Raw genomic sequence first — 21,909 nt, forward strand, 5'->3', positions numbered from 1 at the left:
TATTCCAGCAAGTTTCTGAACAGGTTATGGACCAGATTTTTGGCTCAAGCTGTGGAAGCTGTTGCCACATCGTGCCTGTGTGTGTGGGAGAAGCCAGCTGGAGCTCCTGCGTAATGTTTGAGGCAGCGAAGCTCACTGGGGAAGATCTCATCTTCAGGACCGGGTGCCAAGAGGAGCTGCCGGAACGTGAGTAGGCTCAGCCCCGGGGGAGAAGATGGCAGTTGGCCAGGAATCTTTCACTGTCCCTTTTGAGAAGTTAAATGGGAGCAACTGGGAAGAGTGGTGCAGGAAGCTGAGGGCCTGGCTGGTAGCCAAGGGTCTGTGGGAGGCGACTCAAGGGCCCCCACAACACGCCCCAGCTGGAGCTGCAGCAGCAGTCGTTGCAGCTGCCCATGCCTCACAGAGGAGGGACCAGAAAGCCCTGGGAGCTATAGTGCTCAGTTTGGAGGGCTCACAGCTACCTTTGGTGGAGGGGCTTGAGACTGCCCAGGAGGCCTACCAGGCACTAGAGAGAGTGTACCACAGGACCACAGCTGGGGCTAAGATCTACACCACCAGAAGCTTGTTTGAGCTTAAGCTGCGTCCTGGTGATAGCATCAGACAGCATGTGACTAAGATGCTCTCTGTTTTCAACAAGCTGAGACTGTTGCAAGTCAACTTTACTGAGGAATTGAAAGTTTATAGTTTGCTCAGCTCTCTGGACAAAAGCTATGACAATTTGTATCTAACTTTGGAATCTATGAATCCAGTGGATCTTACGCTGCAGTATGTGACTGGTCGTTTGTGTGATAAGGAAGAACGCCGTCTCAGAGAGGGCTGAGCAGGCTCAGGGTGCCCTGCCGGTAGCAAAGGGGGGAGGCAAGCCAGAAGGCACGGTTCAGGCTTTTTCCACTCGTCGTTGCTTTGTCTGTGGGTCTGTTGAATACCTGCGTCGGTCCTGTCCGAGGAGAGCCAGAGAGGCTGGGCAGGATGTCTCCAAGGTTGCTTCCCATGGCAGTCAGCCAAGTCCTCGTGGCAGCCAGCCAGGTTTCCATGGCAGCCAGTCTAAGAGAGGAGGCCAGCATGGGAATGCAAAGGGAGGACGTGACAGAGGAAGTGAGAAGGACGGTTCTTATCACCTTGCTGCCTCCATGGCAACCATAAAGGACAACTCCAGTGAGGGCAGCGTGCTGCGTTGGGTCATCGACTCAGGAGCCAGCCACCATCTGATGCCATCTAGTGGTGAAATGTGGAACTGCACGGCTGTTTCAACTGGGAAAACAGTCACTCTTGCAGATGGTACACAGAGACAATTAACCACTGTTGGGAATGTGTTTGTTTCTTTTTTACAGGCAGAGCTGGAAGCCTACGTTGTGCCAGGAATGCAGTGTTGTCTTTTACCTGTGTCTGCTCTTGTAAAGGAGGGCTATAAGGTTTGTTTTGAAAATGATGTCTGTTCTATTTCCAGGGGTGGGAAACAACTGGTCAGTGTTGAATGTCAGAACAGGCTCTATGTTCTGAAGACACCTCTGGAAGGTAAGGGGGACGCTGAGACAGCACAGGCGCAGTGTGCTAACATTCCCACACATGATTTGTGTGCCCACTTGTGGCACAGGAGAATGTCTCACAGCTGTTGGAAATATATCCAGAAGCTGCCAGAGTGCACTGAGGGGTGCAAGATGAAGGCATGTGATAAGTTCCTGGATTGCAGGGCATGCAAAAGAGCAAAGGTAAAAAGGTGCAGTTATCCGAGATTGGACAGGGTAACCACAAGGCCTTTTGAGCTAGTCCATGCAGACCTTTGTGGACCCATGCCAGTGCCAAGTCTGGGCGGAGCCAGGTTTGCACTCACGCTGACAGATGATTTTTCAAGAAACGGCTGGATTTTCTCGCTAAAACACAAGAGCGAGGCAGCGCCGCTGATCAAAGACTGAGTTGCGGCAGTGGAACTACAGTTTTCCACCAAGGTACAGAGCTTTCAGAGCGACCGAGGAGGAGAGTTCACCGGGTCTGCTCTGCCGAGTTTCTTCCGCCAGAAGGGGATACGTCAAAGGTTGACGGTTGCTTTTTCTCCTCAGGAGAATGGCGTTGCGGAGCATAGGAACAGAACGCTACAAGAGGCAGCTGAAGCGCTACTGTATAATGCTGGCTTGCCTCAGTGTTTTCGTTTTTTTGTTTTTTTAAAAAAATAATTTTTATTAACAGACCAATCAAATCAAATCACATTAATTCCAGATTACAAAGCCAAATTTTTGTTGGGGGTACCCATATTTCAAGTTCCGGAAGGGATCCAATCATCTTGCTGCTGCTGCTTTGATGTCCACAAATCTGTCCAAATGATGTTCACAATTCTATCCAATCCTTCCTTGTTGTTTTCCACATCTCTTCTTGTTGTTTTCACATATTTTTCCTTTTTCTTTGTGTCCTCTGATAGTCTCCACAAGCAAGTTAAAACCAATTATAGCCCTGTGTGGATTTTTCCATTCATCCCAGGGTCATATTCAGACGGCTGCCGCTTTTCATCACTTCCCATAAATAAACACACTCTTGCCGTCTACTCATTAATCTTCACAGGTCTGTCACTCCCTTTCTCAGTCTTCTGAGGAGGTTCTGCCAGAAATCCCATATAAAAACAGATCCATAGCTTCCTCCTCCTCAGTCATCAGTCTTTCGACAGAACCTGCCAACATGGCAACTCCCTTTTTATTGCTGCGCCATTCCAAAAGCCCTTATTCTTTTCCGGATCTCCATACGCCAAACTTTTGGTTGATAATTCATTTCCACACAGTTTTTAATCGTCCCGCTTAGGTCAGTTATACAATGGTTCTGGCTTGCCTCAGTGTTTTTGGGCCGAAGCTTGGAAAGCTGCCAGCTTCACTTTGAACAGGTCCTATAGCTCTGTTGTAGGGGACACACCCTATTTTCTGCTGCACAGTAAAAAGCCCAAGGTGCATTTCTTCTGTGTGTTTGGTTGCGAAGCTTGGGTGCTTGTGCCAAAGGCCCATCGCAAGAAAGGTGACCCGAGGTCCGGGAAAATGATCTTTTTGTGGGATGTAAAACACAGGAGCAGTCAATGACAACATTCCTAGAGTGTACATGTTAGAACATGGGGAGGGATGTCTGTCCAGCAAACAGGTAAACTTCCTGGGACGGACTTCCTCCGCATGTGAATAGAGGTGGGTGTGGCCTCACCTGTGCAGGTAAATGATAAAAGCACAGGGCAGGCAGCCATCTCTCTCTCTCTCTGCCATCTTCCTTCGAAGAAGTAACATGCCCTCTTGGCTCTCAGCCAAGAGAGGAGAAAAGGACTATCTTCCTATAAGATAGATTCTAAATGTATTTTACCTTTTTAAAAATAATATTTTTATTCATTTTCAAAAAAACAAACAATTTTTTATACAATCAATTCACATTTTATCACACATTTATCTCTTTTTTTTACTTCCCTCAGTTCCTCTGCCGATCTTTCATTTACATCTATATTATTAACGCATTTCTTAACTTAGTATTGCCTTTAAACATCTCCTTCCCTCATCTTATTCTCTTTTTAACAATATTCCTCTATTTTTCACAGAGTCTCTTGAAAACCAACAAACGTTGTCTGTTCATCACATATGCCTTTCAGATAATCTGTAAATCTTCCCCAGTCCTCAATAAACTTTTGGTCCCGTTGATACCGAATCTTCCCTGTTAGTTTGTCCAATTCTGCATAATCAGTCAGTTTCAATCTCCATTCTTCCACCGTCGGTATTTCTTCCTGTTTCCATTTTTGGGCCAGAAGTATTCTCGCTGCTGTAACTGTGTATAGGAAAAGTTTACAGTCTTTCTTACTGTGATGTCCTGGGATTCCGATTCTGAGAGTGAACCGGAGGAATCCCAGCCGGCACAGGAGTCCCCGCCTCCAGGGCCGGCTGAACTGGGGCAAGGCCTAGATTCTGAGGAGCCTGCACCTGTGCCAGATCCTCAGGAGCAGGCACCAGGTGAAACCATTCTGGCCCCAGAGGTGCTTGAGGACTCAGTGTCTACAGGTGAGCCTTCCCCGGGGCCCAGTAACCCTTCGGCCTCTCCTGAACTGCAGAGGCTTAGGGCAGAGAGGCGAAGGGAACTGGTTTCTCCCAGGAGGAGTGCTCGCCTTAAGGGCAGGAGAGGCGGGGCTCCTGGGGGCCGGGACCGCCCCTGGCCTTAGAGAAGATAAAGGGCAGTCAGCCCGGTCCCAGGTTGCGGGAGCAACGTCGTCATTGAAGAGCTGTTTCGGCCAGCATCCAGTCCTGTTCCTCCAGTGTTCCTGTTCCCCACCCGGCTTCCTGCTTCTGATCTTTGAGTGTTCCTGTCCCCGCCCGGCTCCCTGTTTCGGACCTCACCTCGCACTTTGAGGACTATCTCCAGGCTAGTGACTTAGGACTGAACTTGGTCTACGGTAACAGTAACCTCCCCCCCCCCCCGGGACCAGCACACTTACTTATCTCATTTCCTACCAATCCCAACAAGAAGGCCTCTGGTTTCTTAATAAACGTATATTTCAGCATCTTTTTCAATTCATTATATATCATTTCCCAGAAGCCTTTCACCTTTTTGCACTCCCACCACATATGATAGAATGTCCCTTCTTTTTCTTTACATTTCCAACACTTATTACATGTTTTATACATTTTAGCTAGTTTTACTGGTGTTATATACCATCTGTATACCATTTTCATTACATTTTCCTTTAGCGCAGTACATGCCATAATTGTTATTTTTTTTATAAAATATCGCCGTCCATACTGTATTGAGTCATCTAGAACGACAGGGAACCTACGCAAGGCTGTTGTTTGTGGACTACAGTTCTGCCTTCAATACAATTCTGCCAGACAGGTTATTTCTTAAAATGACCAACTTGGGTATACATCAGAAGATCTGTCTGTGGGTAAGGAATTTCCTGACTGATAGGCCGCAGACAGTGAGAATGGGACCTTACTATTCTTCTACTCTAGTATTAAGCACAGGAGCCCCTCAGGGATGCGTGCTAAGTCCCTTTCTCTATTCTCTGTACACATTTGATTGCACCCCACTGTATAAGTCCAACACAATCATCAAATTTGCGGATGATACAACAGTGGTGGGGCTCATCAGTGAGAACGATGAGACTGCTTATAGGAAAGAAGTACAGGGGTTAATTCAATGGTGTAAAGAAAATAATCTTATGCTTAACACCAAAAAAACCAAAGAACTCATAATTGACTTTAGGAGAAAGAAAAGTGTATTGTTACCATTGCACATAAATGGCGAGGAAGTGGAGAGGGTTGGTAGTTTTAAATACCTGGGCATTTATATCTCGGAGGACCTCTCATGGACTGCAAATGTTAATATGGTTGTGAGGAAGGTGCAGGGGAGGTTGTATTTCCTGAGAATGCTCAGGGGACTGAATCTATCCCAGCACCTACTCCTGTCCTATTATCATAGTACCATCGAGAGTGTCCTAACCTATAGTATATTATCGTGGTATGGGAGCAGCTCTGAAACGGATAAAAAAGCTTTACAGCGAACAATTAAAATTGCCCAGAATGTTATTGGGCTCCGACTACCAACCCTGGATGAGATCTTCACGTCTCGCATCTTGAAAAAGTCACATAATATTCTGAGAGATCCCACCCACCCTGCTCACAACTTCTTTGAACTATTGCCTTCAGGCAGAAGATATAGGACAATGAAAACACGAACCACACGCCTTCTGAATAGTTTCTATCCAAGAGCTCTGATTGCACTAAATAATGATCTCAGGGCCAGTTGCAAGGTTTAGTAAGTAGGGAGTGGAAGGAATGAGATAGGTTTTAGGTTATGTTATGTTTTTAATAGGTCATGCTATATTCTGGATTATGTTATGTTTTATAGATTATGTCTAAATAGGATGAGAGTTCGGAGATACGTGCAAATGTATATGTGAACCCGGTCTTTGGGTGGGTGTTTGATTTTCGTTGTTGTGTATACTGTGTATATACGGACAATGACAATAAATTTATCTAAATCTAAATCTAAATCTTATTGAGATTTTACACAAAAGAAAAACAGTGTGATAGAAAATACAAAAAAACCTGACATTTAAAAAAGTAGTAAAAGAAGAATGAAAGGGAAAAAAATATCTTAAAAAAGAAATAATCCATTTTTCAATATCTTTGGGTTCATTTGCTTATTTCCTTGACATTTTCATCCATATGACTATCTATATTTACATATTCTTATTAGCCTTAATACCAAAACCACTTATTTTCAGTCCAACATCATTTTAACATTCATTAATTTTACAGTATTTCTGCAGATAGTCTTTGAATTTCTTCCAGTCTTCTTCCACCATTTCTTCTCCCTGGTCTCGGATTCTGCCAGTCATTTCTGCCAATTCCATATAATCCATCATCTTCATTTGCCATTCTTCCAGAGTGGGTAAATCTTGTGTCTTCCAATACTTTGCAATAAGTAATCTTGCTGCTGTTGTAGCATACATAAAAATGTTCTATCCTTCTTTGGCACCAATTGGCCGACAATGCCTAGAAGAAAGGCCTCTGGTTTCTTCAGGAAGGTATATTTAAATACCTTTTTCATTTCATTATAGATCATTTCCCAGAAAGCCTTAATCCTTGGGCACGTCCACCAAAGGTGAAAGAATGTACCTTCAGTTTCTTTACATTTCCAACATTTATTATCGGGCAAATGATAAATTTTTGCAAGCTTGACTGGGGTCATGTACCACCTGTATATCATTTTCATAATATTCTCTCTCAAGGCATTACATGCCGTAAACTTCATACCTGTGGTCCACAACTATTCCCAGTCAGCAAACATAATGTTATGTCCAACATCTTGTGCCCATTTAATCATAGCAGATTTAACCGTTTCGTCCTGAGTGTTCCATTTTAACAGCAAGTTATACATTCTTGAAAGTATCTTTGTTTTAGGATCTAACAATTCTGTTTCCAACTTTGATTTTTCCACCTGGAAGCCAATTTTTTTTGTCTAAATTATAGGCCTCTCTTATTTGGTAATAATGAAGCCAGTCTCACACTTTATCTTTTAGTTTCTCAAAACTCTGCAATTTCAGATTATCTCCTTCCTGCTCCAAAATTTCCCAATATTTCGGCCACTTGGCCTCCATATTGAGCTTTTTCTGGGCCTTTGCCTCCATCGGTGACAACCACCTTGGGGTTTTATTTTCAAGTAAGTCTTTATATCTTGTCCAGACATTAAACAATGCTTTCCTGACAATATGGTTTTTAAATGCTTTATGTGCTTTAACCTTGTCATACCACAAGTATCCATGCCACCCAAAAACATTGTTAAAACCTTCTAAATCTAAAATGTCTGTGTTCTCAAGAAGCAGCCAATCTTTCAACCAGCAGAATGCTGCTGATTCATAGTAAAGTTTAAAGTCTGGCAGGGCAAATCCACCTCTGTCCTTTGCATCTGTTAATATTTTAAATTTTATCCTGGGCTTCTTGCCCTGCCAGACAAATCTAGAAATGTCTCTCTGCCACTTCTTGAAACAGTCCATTTTGTCTAAGATTTGTAGTGATTGAAACAAAAACAGCATTCTTGGCAATACATTCATCTTTATAGCAGCAATTCGACCCAACAAGGAAAGCTTCAGATTTGACCATATTTCTAAATCCTTTTTAACATCCGACCAACATTTTCATAATTGTCTTTAAATAAATTCCCATTTTTGGCTGTCATATTAATCCCCAAGTATTTCACCTTCTTAACCACTGTTAAACCTGTCTCATTCTGAAACCTCTCTTTCTCATTCGTTGTTAAGTTTTTCTCAAGGACTTTAGTTTTTAACTTATTCAACTTAAATCCTGCCACATGGCCAAATTCTTGGATCAGGTCTAATACTCTTTTAGTACTAGGTTCTGGCTCCTGTAATGTCAATACTAAGTCATCTGCAAAGGCTTTCAATTTATATTGTTTGGCTCCAACCTTTATACCCTTAATCAGATGGTCCCTTCTGATCATATTTAACAAAACCTCCAGGACCGAAATAAAGAGTAATGGGGAAATCGGGCAGCCTTGTCGTGTCCCTTTCTCTATCTTAAATTCCTCTGTCACCACATTATTAACTATTAATTTAGCCTTTTGTTCTGAATAAATTGCACTTATACCATTTTCAAACCCTTGACCGACACCCATCCCCTGAAGATTTTTCTTCATAAAACTCCAAGAAATATTATCAAAGGCTTTCTCGGCGTCCACAAAGATTAAAACTGCTTTAGTATTAATATCCTCTTGCAACTTCTCCAAAATGTTAATTATATTCCTCGTGTTGTCAGACAAGTGTCTGCCTGGGAGACAGCCAGCTTGGTCCTTATGTATCTCTTCCCCTAGTACTTTTTTTAGCCTTTTAGCCAAAATGTCAGCAAATATTTTGTAATCCACATTTAACAGGGATATGGGTCGATAGTTCTTAAGTTGTGTCTTTTCGGACTCAGTTTTCGGTATAAGTGTAATATATGCTTCTTTCCACGACTCTGGCGCTTTCCCCCCCTCCAAAATTTCATTGCAAACCTCCTTTAGTGGTTGAATTATCCAGTCCTTCAAGGTTCTATAGTATTTTGAGGTTAAGCCATCCGGCCCTGGAGATTTTCCCAACTGCATATTCTGAATGGCACCTTCTACCTCCTGTTCCGTAATTTTGTAGTTCAACATTATATTATTTTCTTGAGAAATCTTTTGCAATCCATTTGTTTTCAAAAACTGGTCTATCTCAAACTCTTTCTGGGGCCCTTGTGTATATAGTTGTTTAAAATACCTCTGGAAGCATTTTCTAATTTCCACTGGATTCTGGATGTTCTTTCCATCCACCTCTAAATTAGCAATAGTATTTAACTTTTGTCTTTTTTTCATCTGCCAAGCTAGCAGTTTCCCACATTTATTAGCCGATTCAAAAGTCCTTTGTCTCATTTGTTTAATTTTCCATTCAATTTCCTGATTCATCATCTTCATATATTGCACTTGATGTAGCTTTATTTCTCTCAGAATCTCTTGTGAATTGGGTTTCACTCTCAGTTTCTTCTCGCCCTCTTTAATTTTTTTCCATTTTTTTTCTTTTTTCTCATTCTGAGCTCTCTTCTTTAATGAGTTCTGTTGGATCAGAAACCCCCTCATAACTGCTTTACTTGCATCCCAGATTACTCTTTTTTCCACAGCAGTGTTCAAATTTATCTCGAAATAGTCTCTCAAGATTTTTTGGGCCTTCTTAATAACCTCTTGATCTCTAAACAAGGTGTCATTCATCCTCCATTTGAAGGAACCGGTTGGTGTTAGTTTCATCTCCATTTTCACGGCATTATGGTCGGAGCACGTCTTAGGGCAGATCTCTACCTTTCGAGACTTAGGTGCCAGTCCTCTAGTTATCGAGATTTGGTCAATTCTTGTCCATGTCTTTTGGGCTTCAGAAAAGAAGGTTCCCTCTCTACCCAAGGGATTCCTAATTCTCCAAATGTCAATCAAATCCATATTGTCAGTCAATTCAAAAAAAGTTTTTGGTAGTCTACCATCCTTAGTGACTACCTGTCTCTGCGACTTATACATGTTTGTCGATACCACTCCATTAATATCTCCCATCAAAATAAGGTTGTAGTCCATATAGTCCAACAAAGTCTCATGCAACGTCTTATAGAATTCAGATTTCCCCTCATTCGGTGCATATACTCCTACTATCAGAAATTTTTTTCCTTGTGTTTGAATTTCGACTGCTATAAATCTTCCTTGATCATCTTTAAAAACAAATTCCAGTGATAGGCTCTCTTTTGCATAAATGACTACTCCTCGCTTTTTAACCTTGTCCGATGAAATAAATTCTTGGCCCAGTCTCTTATTGATCAATATTTTCCTATGTAGCCTTATCACATGTGTCAGGGGCTCAGGAACAGAGGCACAGGGGAGGAAGGAAATGGAGAGCGAAGGGGAAGAATCTGAGGGCAGCGTAGGGGAGTATGACAGTGACCCGAGAGATTCCATGAGCTTCTCCAGCGGATTGGAAGATTCCCAAAAGGAGGCGCCGATGGTCAGGGCAAGGGGGGTCCCAGGGGGGACGCACCAGAAACAAGGGGCCAGCGGGGACTCCCAAAGCAGCAGCGGGAGATCAGGACCAGCTTCCCCACCAGAGCGTAGTGGGGGGGAAGAGTCCCATGTGTCAGGGCCAGCGTCTCCTCCAGCAGGGAGAGAAGATGAGTCAGGGCTGACCACGCCTCTATCGGAGAGTGGGGGAACGGAGGGGAGGTCAGGCCCAGCTAGCCCCCCTGAAGGGGGAAGCAGTGACAGGAGCAGTGTAACGGTCAGGAGGAAGGTTGCCGGCTGGGCGCGCGCGCCAAGTTCGAATGTACAGGCGTGTGAGACAGCAGAAAACCCGGATTGGGAACCAGGTCCTAAAGCCCGCCGGAGGCAGGGGGAAGATTCAGGGGACTCAGCGTCAGAAGAGTCTAGGAGCGGCAAGACACCAGCGGACGGGCGGAACCAGAGGAGGAAAGAGCAAAGGAAGAGGTGGAGCAAGGCCAGAGTCTTAAACTGGTGTCTGGGGGGAGGAGATTCAGACGGAGCTTCAGCGGTCTAGAGTTTCAGACGTAGAGCTGCGCGCTGCGGCTGTGAAAGCAGAACTGAACTTCAATAAAGACTTTTGTATATAACAACGTACCGGCGTTGGTCCTTTGTGAGCTGGGACCTCGGGCAGCTCTGACAACATGTGTTTCCTGTAGGCAAATTAAGTCCAATTGTTCCTTTTTCAATAAATAAAAAACTTTCTTCCTTTTCTCCGGGGAATTAAGTCCATGAATGTTCCAGCTTAATAGTTGCAGAGACATGGTGTATTTAAATTATTTTTCCTCCAACTGCTCCCAGTAACTCCTCTTGTTCTGACGGTGGTATCACTTTCTGTAACTTGTCCAATCCCAAAGGTGGTGGTACTTTGTCTGATGTTCCTGGTCGTAAGGCCCTTGGATCTTCTTCCACTCGTTTTTGCAGGTCTTCTTCGTGATCTCTCATAAATTTTTCTTTCTCCTCCACTGATCTTATTTTAAACTTTTTACCTTTAAAGGTAAAAGATAGGCCTTGGGGGAATTCCCACCTAAAGATGGTTCTATTACCTTTCAACAGTGTCACCAAATCTCCGTAGTTAGACCTAAGGTCCAGCAAGTGTTTCGGAATATCCTTAAATATCTCCACTCTTGATTCGTGTATTGTCAGAGTATTCTGGTAATGCAGGCTCAATATTTTATCTCTCTCCTCTTTTGATCGAAGGGTGATCAAACAGTCTCTCACCCTGTTCTTTCTCCCTCCTCTTCCAAGTCTAAAAGCTTTTACTATCTTAAAGTCTTGCTTGTCATCCAGTTTCCAAAAGTCTGCAAATTCCTGTGTCAAAAAGTCACTTAGGTTGTCTTTCTCAAGTTCAGGTACCGCCCTGACTCTCAAATTGGTCTGTTTCTCCTTCAATTCAATCATAGAGAAAAGTGCCTGGTGGGTCCCAAGCTGTGACTGGTGGTCTCCAAGCTGTTTACATATCGGTGTTATCTTTTCCTCTGCAGCGGCTGCTTTTTCTTTTGCTTCCTCAGCTGTCTTTTGATTTAATGCAGATTCTTGCAGCAATTTTTCAATAGATTCTGTATTTGAATTTACCTTCTGCCCCAAATTATTAATGCTTATGGTGTTCTGGTCAATTTTATTTGTCGCTTCAGTAACTTGTTTGCTTAATTTATCTAAGGTTTCATATATTTTGCTTAAAACTGAAGTGAATCCTTCTTCCGATGTCATACCTTTTACCCCCGCTTGTGCCAGGTCTTCCCCTTGTGGAACAGGAGGGCCAGATGCAGATGCTCTGCGCTGTTGCAGTGCTGCGCTGGTCTGTTGGATTCTAACTTTGCCCGATCTTGTTGTCCTTTCCTCCATAACACTTTATCAACGAGTCAAGGTTGCTCCCACAGTCAAACTTGTTTTGTAGTTAGAAGTGGAAAATTCCCCAACCAATTGTAACAATTTCAGTGAGCCTCTAGGGGGACACAGTAACAGTCAGAAATAGTGCAATAAAGTAACTTCCCAGCTCTGTACATGCCGTAAATTTTAGTCCCTCATTCCATAATTTTGACCACTCATCATATTGTATATTATAACCAAACTCTCTGGCCCAATGTATCATTACCGATTTAACCTCTTCATCTTTTGTATACCACTCCAGCAACATTTGATACATTTTTGACAGATTTTTATACTCATTATTCAATACCTCTAGTTGGAATTTTGATTCTTTTTCTCCATATCCATACAGTTTACAATCTTTTTTAAACATTTCACAGACCTGATAGTAATGCAACCAATCATAAACAAATTCTTTTACTTCTTCATAGGGTTTCATTTTCCATTTCCCCCCTTCTTTAACTGTCAATTCTCCGTATGTTATCCACCTCCCCCTCATATTAATCTTTTTTATGCTCATCACTTCTAAAGGTGAAATCCAGTGGGGGAGTTTAGATTCCAACAAATTTTTATACCTGTCCCATACATTTATCAATGACCTTCGGAAGATGTGGTTTTCAAACCCTTTATGAATTTTCTTCTTTTCATACCATATATATGCGTGCCAACGTATTTTACCTTTTTAAGCCTGTCTGCCTTCTGGGATCATATTGTGAACAGAACGTGAGTAAACTCTTTTATACTTTTATAAAGACTGTGTCGTGTCTTGTATTTTAAGAGGGAACAAAAGGGGAAATTACCAGAGTAATTATTATAGAGGTTCTAGCGAACCTGTGCAGACATTACTGTTGCAAACTTAAAGGGGAATGTCATAAACTCTGCTGATATTTTGGGAACTTGTTAGCACAAGTTGGATTAGGATATAATCTCACAATATATCCTCTCCTGCACCCCTGAACATTCCCACACTTTTGTGGGTATGAGCCTGGGACAAAAGGGTGGATGTTTGCCTATCCAGAAGGCGATCAGTCCAGGATTCTAGTCAGCAGGAGTGCTGAGTTCTGTGAGCAGAGTGGGTGGACACGGATCCATGGGAATCCTGATGTTCTCTCAGAGTGTCTGTCTGATTCTGCTGAGGAGGGAGAGGTAGAAGCGGAACCTGTTGCTGAGGATCGGGTCTCTGACCAGGGTCAGGAACAGGAAAGGGCATCTCTGCAGGCTGTTAAAAGAGAGCCCAAAAGTGAGCCTTCGTCTCCCGTTAGTCAAGTGCAGAAGGCCAGAAGACACAGTAAGTCAGAGAGGGAGTCTTCTGAAGACAAGGACACACTAGCAGGCCCCAGTGGGTCAGAGGGAGCACCTGAGACAGTGCTCAGATGTTCCACACACACTACTAAGGGGGTACCCCCTGAGAGGTTTGAGGTCACCAGCATGTGGGTTGGTTTAGCGCAGTGCGAACCAGAGAGTTTTGAGGAAATTCAACAGTTGCCTGAAGCAGAAGCCAGGAAATGGCAAGAGGCAATGGGAAAGGAGTTGAACTCAATGAAGTCCTTAGGTGTTCTCCACCACGAAGCTGCCAGCAGGCAAGCAGGCCGTGAGCTGTCGTTGGGTTTACAGGATTAAGCCCACAGCGTCTGGAGAACCACAGTACAAGGCTAGGCTAGTAGCCAGAGGGTTCACACAGCGGAAGGGACTGCATTACACCGAAGTGTATGCTCCTACTTCCCGGAGTGAGACCTTGCGTGTGCTTTTAGCAGTAGCTGCTCAAAGAGGGCACCAAGTGCACCACTTTGATGTGGAAGTGGCTTATTTTAACTCAGATCTGAAGGAGGATCTGTACATGTTACCTCATCCAGGGTTTGAGGGCAATGAGCCAGGTGTTGTGTGGAAGCTACACAAGTCTATTTATGGTTTGAAGCAGTCGGCCAGAAATTGGAACATGTGCCTGAATGAAGCTCTGGAAAGTTTGGGTTTCCGGAAGAGTCTTGCAGACAGTTGCCTGTACCTGAAGGGGTCAGGAGAGACACAGGAGGCAATCCTGGTGTTTGTGGACGACCTTCTGTACACGGCACAGACAGGTAGACAGGTGCAAGGTTGTACCAAAGAGCTTGGTAAGCAGTTTAAGCTCAAAAACCTTGGTCCCGTTCAGGTTTATCTGGGTGTTAGGATAGACAGGTCTGAGAACAGAAGTGTTTTGCTCAGTCAGAAAGGCAAGATTGAGCATTTGCTTGAGAAGTTCCGGATGTCTGACTGTGCAGGGGTCAGAATGCCCATGGAGACAAGCTACGTGAAGGGCAGTCAGCTTGGGGAGCATTCTGAGTTCCAAAACCCTGAGGTGTTTCAGTCAGCGCTAGGGAGTCTGTTGTATCTCTCTCAGTGGAGCAAACCAGACACAGCGTCTGCTGTGAATCTGCTCAGCAGGGAGGCTACAAAGCCCAGTGTGAATGCCTGGCTAGGCATCAAGAGAGCGTTGAGGTATTTGCAGGATACCAAAGATTTTTGCCTCACGTTGTCAGCTGAAGGTGATGCATGACTTACGTGCTGGAGTGACAGTGATTGGGCATCTCTTGGAGACCGGAAGTCTCTGTCTGGGCTGGTAATCAAGTTTGGGGGATCTCTGGTTGGGTGGAAGTCCCGGAAGCAAAGTCTTATTGCACTTTCCTCCACTGAAGCTGAGTTCAGTGCGTTGTCTGTTTTGTGCAGGGAGTTGGACTGCTTGGTCCAAGAGATCTGTGGGGATTGTTGCTTACCCATCACTGTTTGGGAAGACAATCAACCTTGTCTTAAGTTGGCAGAATCTGGACAGTTTAAGTCCAGAACCAAGCATTTGGACATATGTTTCCAGAATGTATGTCAGAGTGTCCAGGCAGGTTGGATACGGCTCAAGTATTGTTCGAGCCGGGAGAACCCTTGAGCTTCCAGCGACACGGGGAGTTCTATGAAGGGTTGTGTTTGGGGTGAGTTGTACTCACAGTTTCCCTCAGGATGCGAGACTAGAGGGCGTGTGAGGAGAATCAGAACTTACAGGGTTAAACAGTTCTGTGTGACGTCTCATATTCTGAGGCGTGGTTTTGTTCACATACGGGAATCTTTCTTTGTGTGTGAGTTTACTTTCGTTTTTGGCTGAGAGCCGTGAGGATGTCTGTTCTCTCGCCGGGCTGATTTACGATGTTTTTTCTTCTCATTAAAGACTGTTAGAGATTAGCACGAAGCTGGTGTGCAGTCTCTGTTTTATTATACACACACAAGGCACGTTTTCTGCTGCTGCGATATTCTGTGTTACTCTGGTAAGAGCTGAGAAAGAGAGCTCAAGATTTCTATCGGCACAAGACGTCTATCGGCACAGTGAGAAGCGTGCCGGGCACCATTATATTCCAGCAAGTTTCTGAACAGACACACACAAAGGCACTGCTACAGAACAGGGAAAGCAAGATCAATACAGGCTACTGAACCTGTCAGCACTAAACTGGGGAAGGGTCTGGAGGAAAGATGCCCATCCTCTTACCTTCTTTTGCGTCTGCGATGGGGCTTCTCTGCCAGGCCTGTGGTTCTGGAGCGGGGGGGGGGGCAGGGAGAGAGAGAAGGCAGTGACAGAGGGCTGCGGGGACAAACAAGGACAGGACGACAACCTCACTCCACCCAAGACGAGCACACATCAACAGCCACCTCCACAATCACAGCTTACATACTTGCCTGCGTTTGACAGAACATTACATTCAAAGACATCTTAAGCACTGGAGAGCAATGGGGATCAATAGGTGCAAAGCAAAAGGTTTCTCTCCTTAGGAGATCTTACGGCTCCCACGAGACAGATGTCACCCTTATTTGGAGTCTTTTCTACACACAGAAGCAAAGAATGGATCACTTACACCTTTCCTAGCCCACAAGAACATTGCCCCTATTTTGTAGTGACTTTGCTCCAGGTGGCACTGGGTAACAGTCATGCCACCCCTCTTGAGGACTCCAAGCTCTTTACCCATCAGTGCCCATACCTATTCATAGGTCACTTAACCTTGCACCCAATGCAACATTCTTCCTCCACTCAATATATGTCACCCACCTTTGACCCAAAGATGGACTGTTCCTTGGCCGATGACACTGACACCTAAAGCAGTATCCTCCACAGCTTGGCACCCATCCTACACTTATTCAAGGTCAACGACCGCCTACCAACCATGCCTATGACCCAAATCTTTCTATTGACCATCACCTTACCAACACCACCAGCATCCACATGAAGCCTGTATCTTCAATGGTCCCATCCCAAGCCTCCTGTTCTCAACTGTCCTACAAAGCAAACTGCCTATATCCTCTCCACTGCAAATTCAGGATAATTCATTGCATAAATTCCACCTGTCACATACAAACAACACCCCAAACATTAAAATCTCAATCCAAATCCCTCACAGTACAGTTATTCCAACACCTCCAACACCTCTGCCCCCAACTTCCAACCCCACTCCCCCATATCCAGAGTTTTCATACCACAAATCTCTGAACTAACCACATTGCCCCACTCCCGCATACCTTTCTACCCCAACCGCCTAACTCTTCCCAGCACCCACACGCTTCTCTAATCCCCAATATTACACAACCCAAACATAATAATAATAATAATAATAATAATAATAATAATAATAATAATAATAATAAATTTTATTTATATCCCGCCCTCCCCAGCCAAAGCCGGGCTCAGGGCGGCCAACAACAATCAAATAATCAGTCAAATAATCACACAATCTAAAATATTTCATTATAAAATTAATTAAATCAAATTGATGGCAACCAATTATGCAGAATTATGTGCAGGTTGCCAGAGGAGGGAGTCAGGCTGCGCCCTGACCAAAGGCCTGGCGGAACAACTCTGTCTTGCAGGCCCTGCGGAAAGATGTCAGGTCCCGCAGGGCCCTAGTCTCTTTTGACAGAGCATTCCACCAGTTTGGAGCTGCAGCCGAGAAGGCCCTGGCTCTAGTTGAGGCCAGCCTAACCTCTCTGAGGCCTGGGATCTTGAGGATGTTATTATTTGCAGACCGTAGGTTTCTCTGTTAGGCATACCAGGAGAGGCGGTCCCGTAGGTACGAGGGTCCTAGGCTGTATAGGGCTTTAAAGGTTAAAACCAGCACCTTAAACCTGATCCTGTACTCCACCGGGAGCCAGTGCAGCTGGTATAATACCGGATGAATGTGCTCTCGCAGCGAAGACCCCATAAGGAGTCTCGCCGCGGCATTCTGCACCCGCTGGAGTTTCTGGGTCAGTCTCAAGGGCAGCCCCACGTAGAGCGAGTTACAATAATCCAGTCTGGAGGTGACCGTCGCATGGATCACAGTGGCTAGGTCAGGACGAGAGAGATAAGGGGCCAACTGCTTAGCTTGGCGGAGATGAAAAAATGCCGCCTTTGTTATAGCTGTAATCTGCGACTCCATAGAGAGGGAGGTATCGAAGATTACACCCAAACTCTTAACGGACGGTGCTGGCACTAATTGCACCCCCGCAAGAGATGGGAGTTGCCCCCCTGATCCCATATCTTCCCGCCCCAGCCAGAGGACCTCTGTCTTCGAAGGATTTAACTTCAACCGGCTCCCACGTAACCATCCAGCCACAGCTTCCAGACATCTGGTCAGTGTGTCTGGGGCCGAGTCAGGATGGCCATCCATCAACAGATAGAGTTGGGTGTCATCAGCATACTGATGGCAACCCAGCCCAAAACTCCGGACAAGCTGGGCGAGGGGGCGCATAAAGATGTTAAAAAGCATCGGGGAGAGAATTGCACCCTGAGGCACTCCACACACCAAGGAGTGGCGTGATGACAATTCCCCCCCAAGCGCCACCCTCTGTCCCCGACCAGAGAGAAACGAGCGCAGCCATTGAAGGACTGTGCCCTGGATCCCCACGTCGGCAAGGCGGTGGTCCAGGAGTTCGTGATCGACCATGTCAAAGGCTGCTGACAGATCTAGAAGAATCAGCAGCCCTGACCCGCCTCGATCCAGCTGCCTGCGGAGATCATCTGTTAGGGCGACCAGAGCCGTCTCGGTCCCATGACCAGCGCGGAAGCCGGACTGGAATGGGTCCAGAGCAGATGTTTCATCCAGAAACCTACCAAGCTGTTCAGCAACCGCTCTCTCAATCACCTTACCCAGGAATGGAAGATTCGAGACCGGGCGGTAATTGGATAGATCTGAGGGATCTAATGATGTTTTCTTTAAGAGCGGACGCACCACCGCCTCCTTCAGTTCCCCTGGGAATATCCCGGTGCCAAGGGACAAATTGATGATATCCCCCAGGGGGCCCCGCACCTCGTCTGGACACGCTCTAATCAGCCATGACGGGCACGGGTCAAGAGGACAGGTGGTGGGTTTTCCAGCTTGGAGGAATCTGTCCACATCAGCTGGAGATATCCGGTCAAAGTGGTCCAATACTGGACCCGAGGACAGTCGAGGGGCCTCCAGTTCCTTTATTGTATCCAAATTGGCAGAGAGGTCATGGCGGAGCAACAGGACCTTCTCCGCAAAAAGCTCGCAAATGCCTCACAGCTGTGTGTCAGATTGTTATTTAAATTTGGCTGTCCTTCAAGGGACGTTAAAGACCGAATTATACTAAATAATTGCGCCGGGCGAGAGCTAGCGGATGCAATGGAGGCCGAGAAGTAAGACTTCTTAGCAGCCTTCACTGCCATCTCATAGGTTTTCATAAAAACCCTATAAGATGTTCTTGAGGCTCCGTCACGGGCACCCCGCCATACTCGCTCCAGCCGTCTGAGGTCCCGCTTCATTTTCCGAAGCTCCTCGGTAAACCAGGGAGCCCGGTTTCTGCGGGGTCGCAGAGGGCGCTTAGGTGCGATCTCATCGATGGCTGCCAGGAGCTGGGTATTCCAGCCCTCAACAAGCTCAGTCAATGAGTCGCCAGGGGGAGCAAGGTCCCGCAAGGCTTGACGGAATCTATCCGGGTCCATCAGCCTCCGCGGGCGAGCCCAAATCGGCTCGCCACCTAAGCAGGGTGGGGGTGGAAAGTCAATCCTGGCTTTCAGAGCGTAGTGATCAGACCATGGCACCTTCATCGAAGGAGACATGATCACATCTATACCGGCGCCAAAGATCAAATCCAGCGTGTGGCCTGCTTGATGTGTGGGGCCCGAAACAAACTGGGAGAGCCCTAGTGTCGCCATGGAAGACACCAGGTCCAGAGCCTGTGAGGAGGGAGTGGCATCAGCGTGGAAGTTGAAGTCTCCCAATACCAATAGGTTAGGGAACTCCAAGGCCCAGCCGGCCACCGCCTCCAGCAGGCCTGACAGGGTGGCTGCTGGTGCGCTAGGTGGCCGGTACACCAGCCAGACAGCCAAGCTCTCCTCGGAGCCCCACACTAGGCCAACACATTCAATGCCGGGGATCGATGGCGATGGTAGAGCCCTGAAAGAACAATCTTCCCGGATTAATACTGCCACCCCTCCCCCCCGGCCCACAGTCCGTGACTGGTGGAGGACGGAGAAACCCGGGGGCGCCATCTCTCGTAAGGTAACAGTTACCCCTTCGCGCACCCAGGTCTCCGTCACACAAGCCAGGTCAACTCCCTGCGAGATAAAGAAATCTCGCAGGGTAGCAGTTTTGTTGCCTATAGACCTGGCATTGCACAACACCAGTGAAGGAGGTGAGTAATCCTTGCTCACCCTACCCACGTCTCTTGGGATGGGGCGCAGATTGGAAGGGGTACGAGCATATCCATATCTCGATCCCCTTCGCCTATAACATCTGCCCCCACCGCCATACCTCCCTCGCCCCTCCACGGTCGCAATCCCAAGCCTCATACTAACCTCCATTTACAAATAGAAAACAAAACAACCAAAACAATTATGCCCAAACAAAACCAATCCCGCCCCACTCAGTGTCCAACCCCAAAAACAAAACAAAATGGAACAAACAAAAATACATAAATAAAAACCACCATTCACGGTGGTACAACAAAGTAAACAATAAAAGCACCTTTAAAACACCTTAAAATATATATAAACATCTTTAACATTTGCAGCAGATAATGAAATAATATAATATTATAAAAAACAACAACCCCCATTTAAGGTGCTGCAAATTAAAAGCAATTAAAACATTTAAAACTATTTTGTCCATTGCTGCCGGTAGCTGCTCTGTCCTCTAAACTGTGATGGTAGTGCAGGCCCCGCCCCCTAGGCCGGATGGAGTTGGCAGGAGAGGGAGCGGTCTTCCCAGCACTCACGAAGCAGCAACAGCAGTCGTGTCCCGGAGGCCTCTCCCAGGCCTCTTATGCTGTGGCGATGAATGTAGGCCCCGCCCCCTAGACCAGATGGAGTTGGCAGAAAGGGAGCGGTCCTCCCAGCACTCACGAAGCAGCAACAGCAGTCGTGTCCCGGAGGCCTCTCCCAGGCCTCTTATGCTGTGGCGATGAATGCAGGCCCCGCCCCCTAGGCCGGATGGAGTTGGCAGAAAGGGAGCGGTCCTCCCAACACTCACGCAAGCAGCAGCACCAGCAGTCGTGTCCCGGAGGCCTCTCCCAGGCCTCTTATGCTGTGGCGATGAATGCAGGCCCCGCCCCCTAGGCCAGATGGAGTTGGCAGAAAGGGAGCGGTCCTCCAAACACTCACGCAAGCAGCAGCACCAGCAGTCGTGTCCCGGAGGCCTCTCCCAGGCCTCTTATGCTGTGGCGATGAATGCAGGCCCCGCCCCCTAGGCCAGATGTAGTTGGCAGGAGAGGGAGCGGTCTTCCCAGCACTCACGCAAGCAGCAGCACCAGCAGTCGTGTCCCGGAGGCCTCTCCCAGGCCTCTTATGCTGTGGCGATGAATGCAGGCCCCGCCCCCTAGGCCAGATGGAGTTGGCAGAAAGGGAGCGGTCCTCCAAACACTCACGCAAGCAGCAGCACCAGCAGTCGTGTCCCGGAGGCCTCTCCCAGGCCTCTTATGCTGTGGCGATGAATGCAGGCCCCGCCCCCTAGGCCAGATGGAGTTGGCAGGAGAGGGAGCGGTCTTCCCAGCACTCACGCAAGCAGCAGCACCAGCAGTCGTGTCCCGGAGGCCTCTCCCAGGCCTCTTATGCTGTGGCGATGAATGCAGGCCCCGCCCCCTAGGCCAGATGGAGTTGGCAGAAAGGGAGCGGTCCTCCAAACACTCACGCAAGCAGCAGCACCAGCAAGGCAGCCTCAACCCATTAAAAATGTACTTCCCTTTCAACTCAGCCTCTACTCACCCTTTATACCCCAAACCCATGAAACAACTCTAACCCTTCTGGTGCCTTCTCCCACTTCCTACTCCTGGCTCCTCAACCCCCAATTCTCCCTAGGCTCCAACCCATCACTTCTCTACCAACATCCCTTCATAACCCAAACCCTTCCTACTTCTGCAGACAGACCCCAAATGTGAGGGCCATATTCTCTCATAAGCCACCTTTTTGGGGCCATGTTCCTGTTATGCCTGGGGCCATAGGAAAAAGTGAAATGCAATCACCAACCTACCACACTCTTCTACTTCTAACTCGCACACAACCCCCCCTAAAAGGAACCTCACCACCCCAAGTTATGCTCCCCCAAGTCATGCAACTCAACCCACATTTTTCCAGACACCCCACAACTCAGCCCCTCAAGGTGAGGGCCCCTCTCATTGCCCCTATCCTTCACTCCTCTACCCCTGTTCATGCCTAAGCCAAGCCCCTCCATATTTCAGCATCTAAACCTTCAGCACAGCCCGCAAACCAGCTCAACCCCTAATTTACACATCCCAAGACAACCCTCAATCCATCCAATAGCCCTTCATCCCTCACACATCTCATACCCCAAAACTCCTCACTATACCCATTTTGCGCCAAACCGCCCCCCCATCTCAGCCTTCAATTGCCATTCACTCTATAGACCCCAAGCTTCCTTTCAGTAACCCTGGACCCCTCCCCATGCCCCCCATGTTAGCATGCAATCCCCTAACATAGTTCACAGCCCATGATAATGTTCCACTCCTTACTCTCACGTATCTAGCCCCTCCCACTAG

At 46.7% G+C, this 21,909-nt stretch overlaps 2 protein-coding genes across 2 annotated transcripts in view; both read right to left on the minus strand.

The window, feature by feature from the left end:
* The window catches only part of LOC309523309 (uncharacterized protein), a 38,319-nt gene extending 18,809 nt beyond the window's left edge, over nt 1-19,510 (minus strand). The window contains exon 1 of the mRNA XM_082207105.1: nt 17,511-19,510. Coding sequence (XP_082063231.1) covers nt 18,362-19,408 — 1,047 coding nt within the window. The 5' untranslated portion in view covers nt 19,409-19,510 and the 3' untranslated portion in view covers nt 17,511-18,361. The remainder of the gene's footprint in view (nt 1-17,510) is intronic.
* Nucleotides 1-21,909, minus strand: part of LOC309523255 (uncharacterized protein) — a gene marked incomplete at its 3' end in the record, with an annotated part of 579,053 nt that overhangs the window by 268,913 nt on the left and 288,231 nt on the right. The gene's annotated exons all lie outside the window — the stretch shown is intronic.

The sequence above is a fragment of the Podarcis vaucheri genome, assembly GCF_965113315.1.
Source record: "Podarcis vaucheri genome assembly, chromosome: W".
NCBI classification, from domain to species: domain Eukaryota; kingdom Metazoa; phylum Chordata; class Lepidosauria; order Squamata; family Lacertidae; genus Podarcis; species Podarcis vaucheri.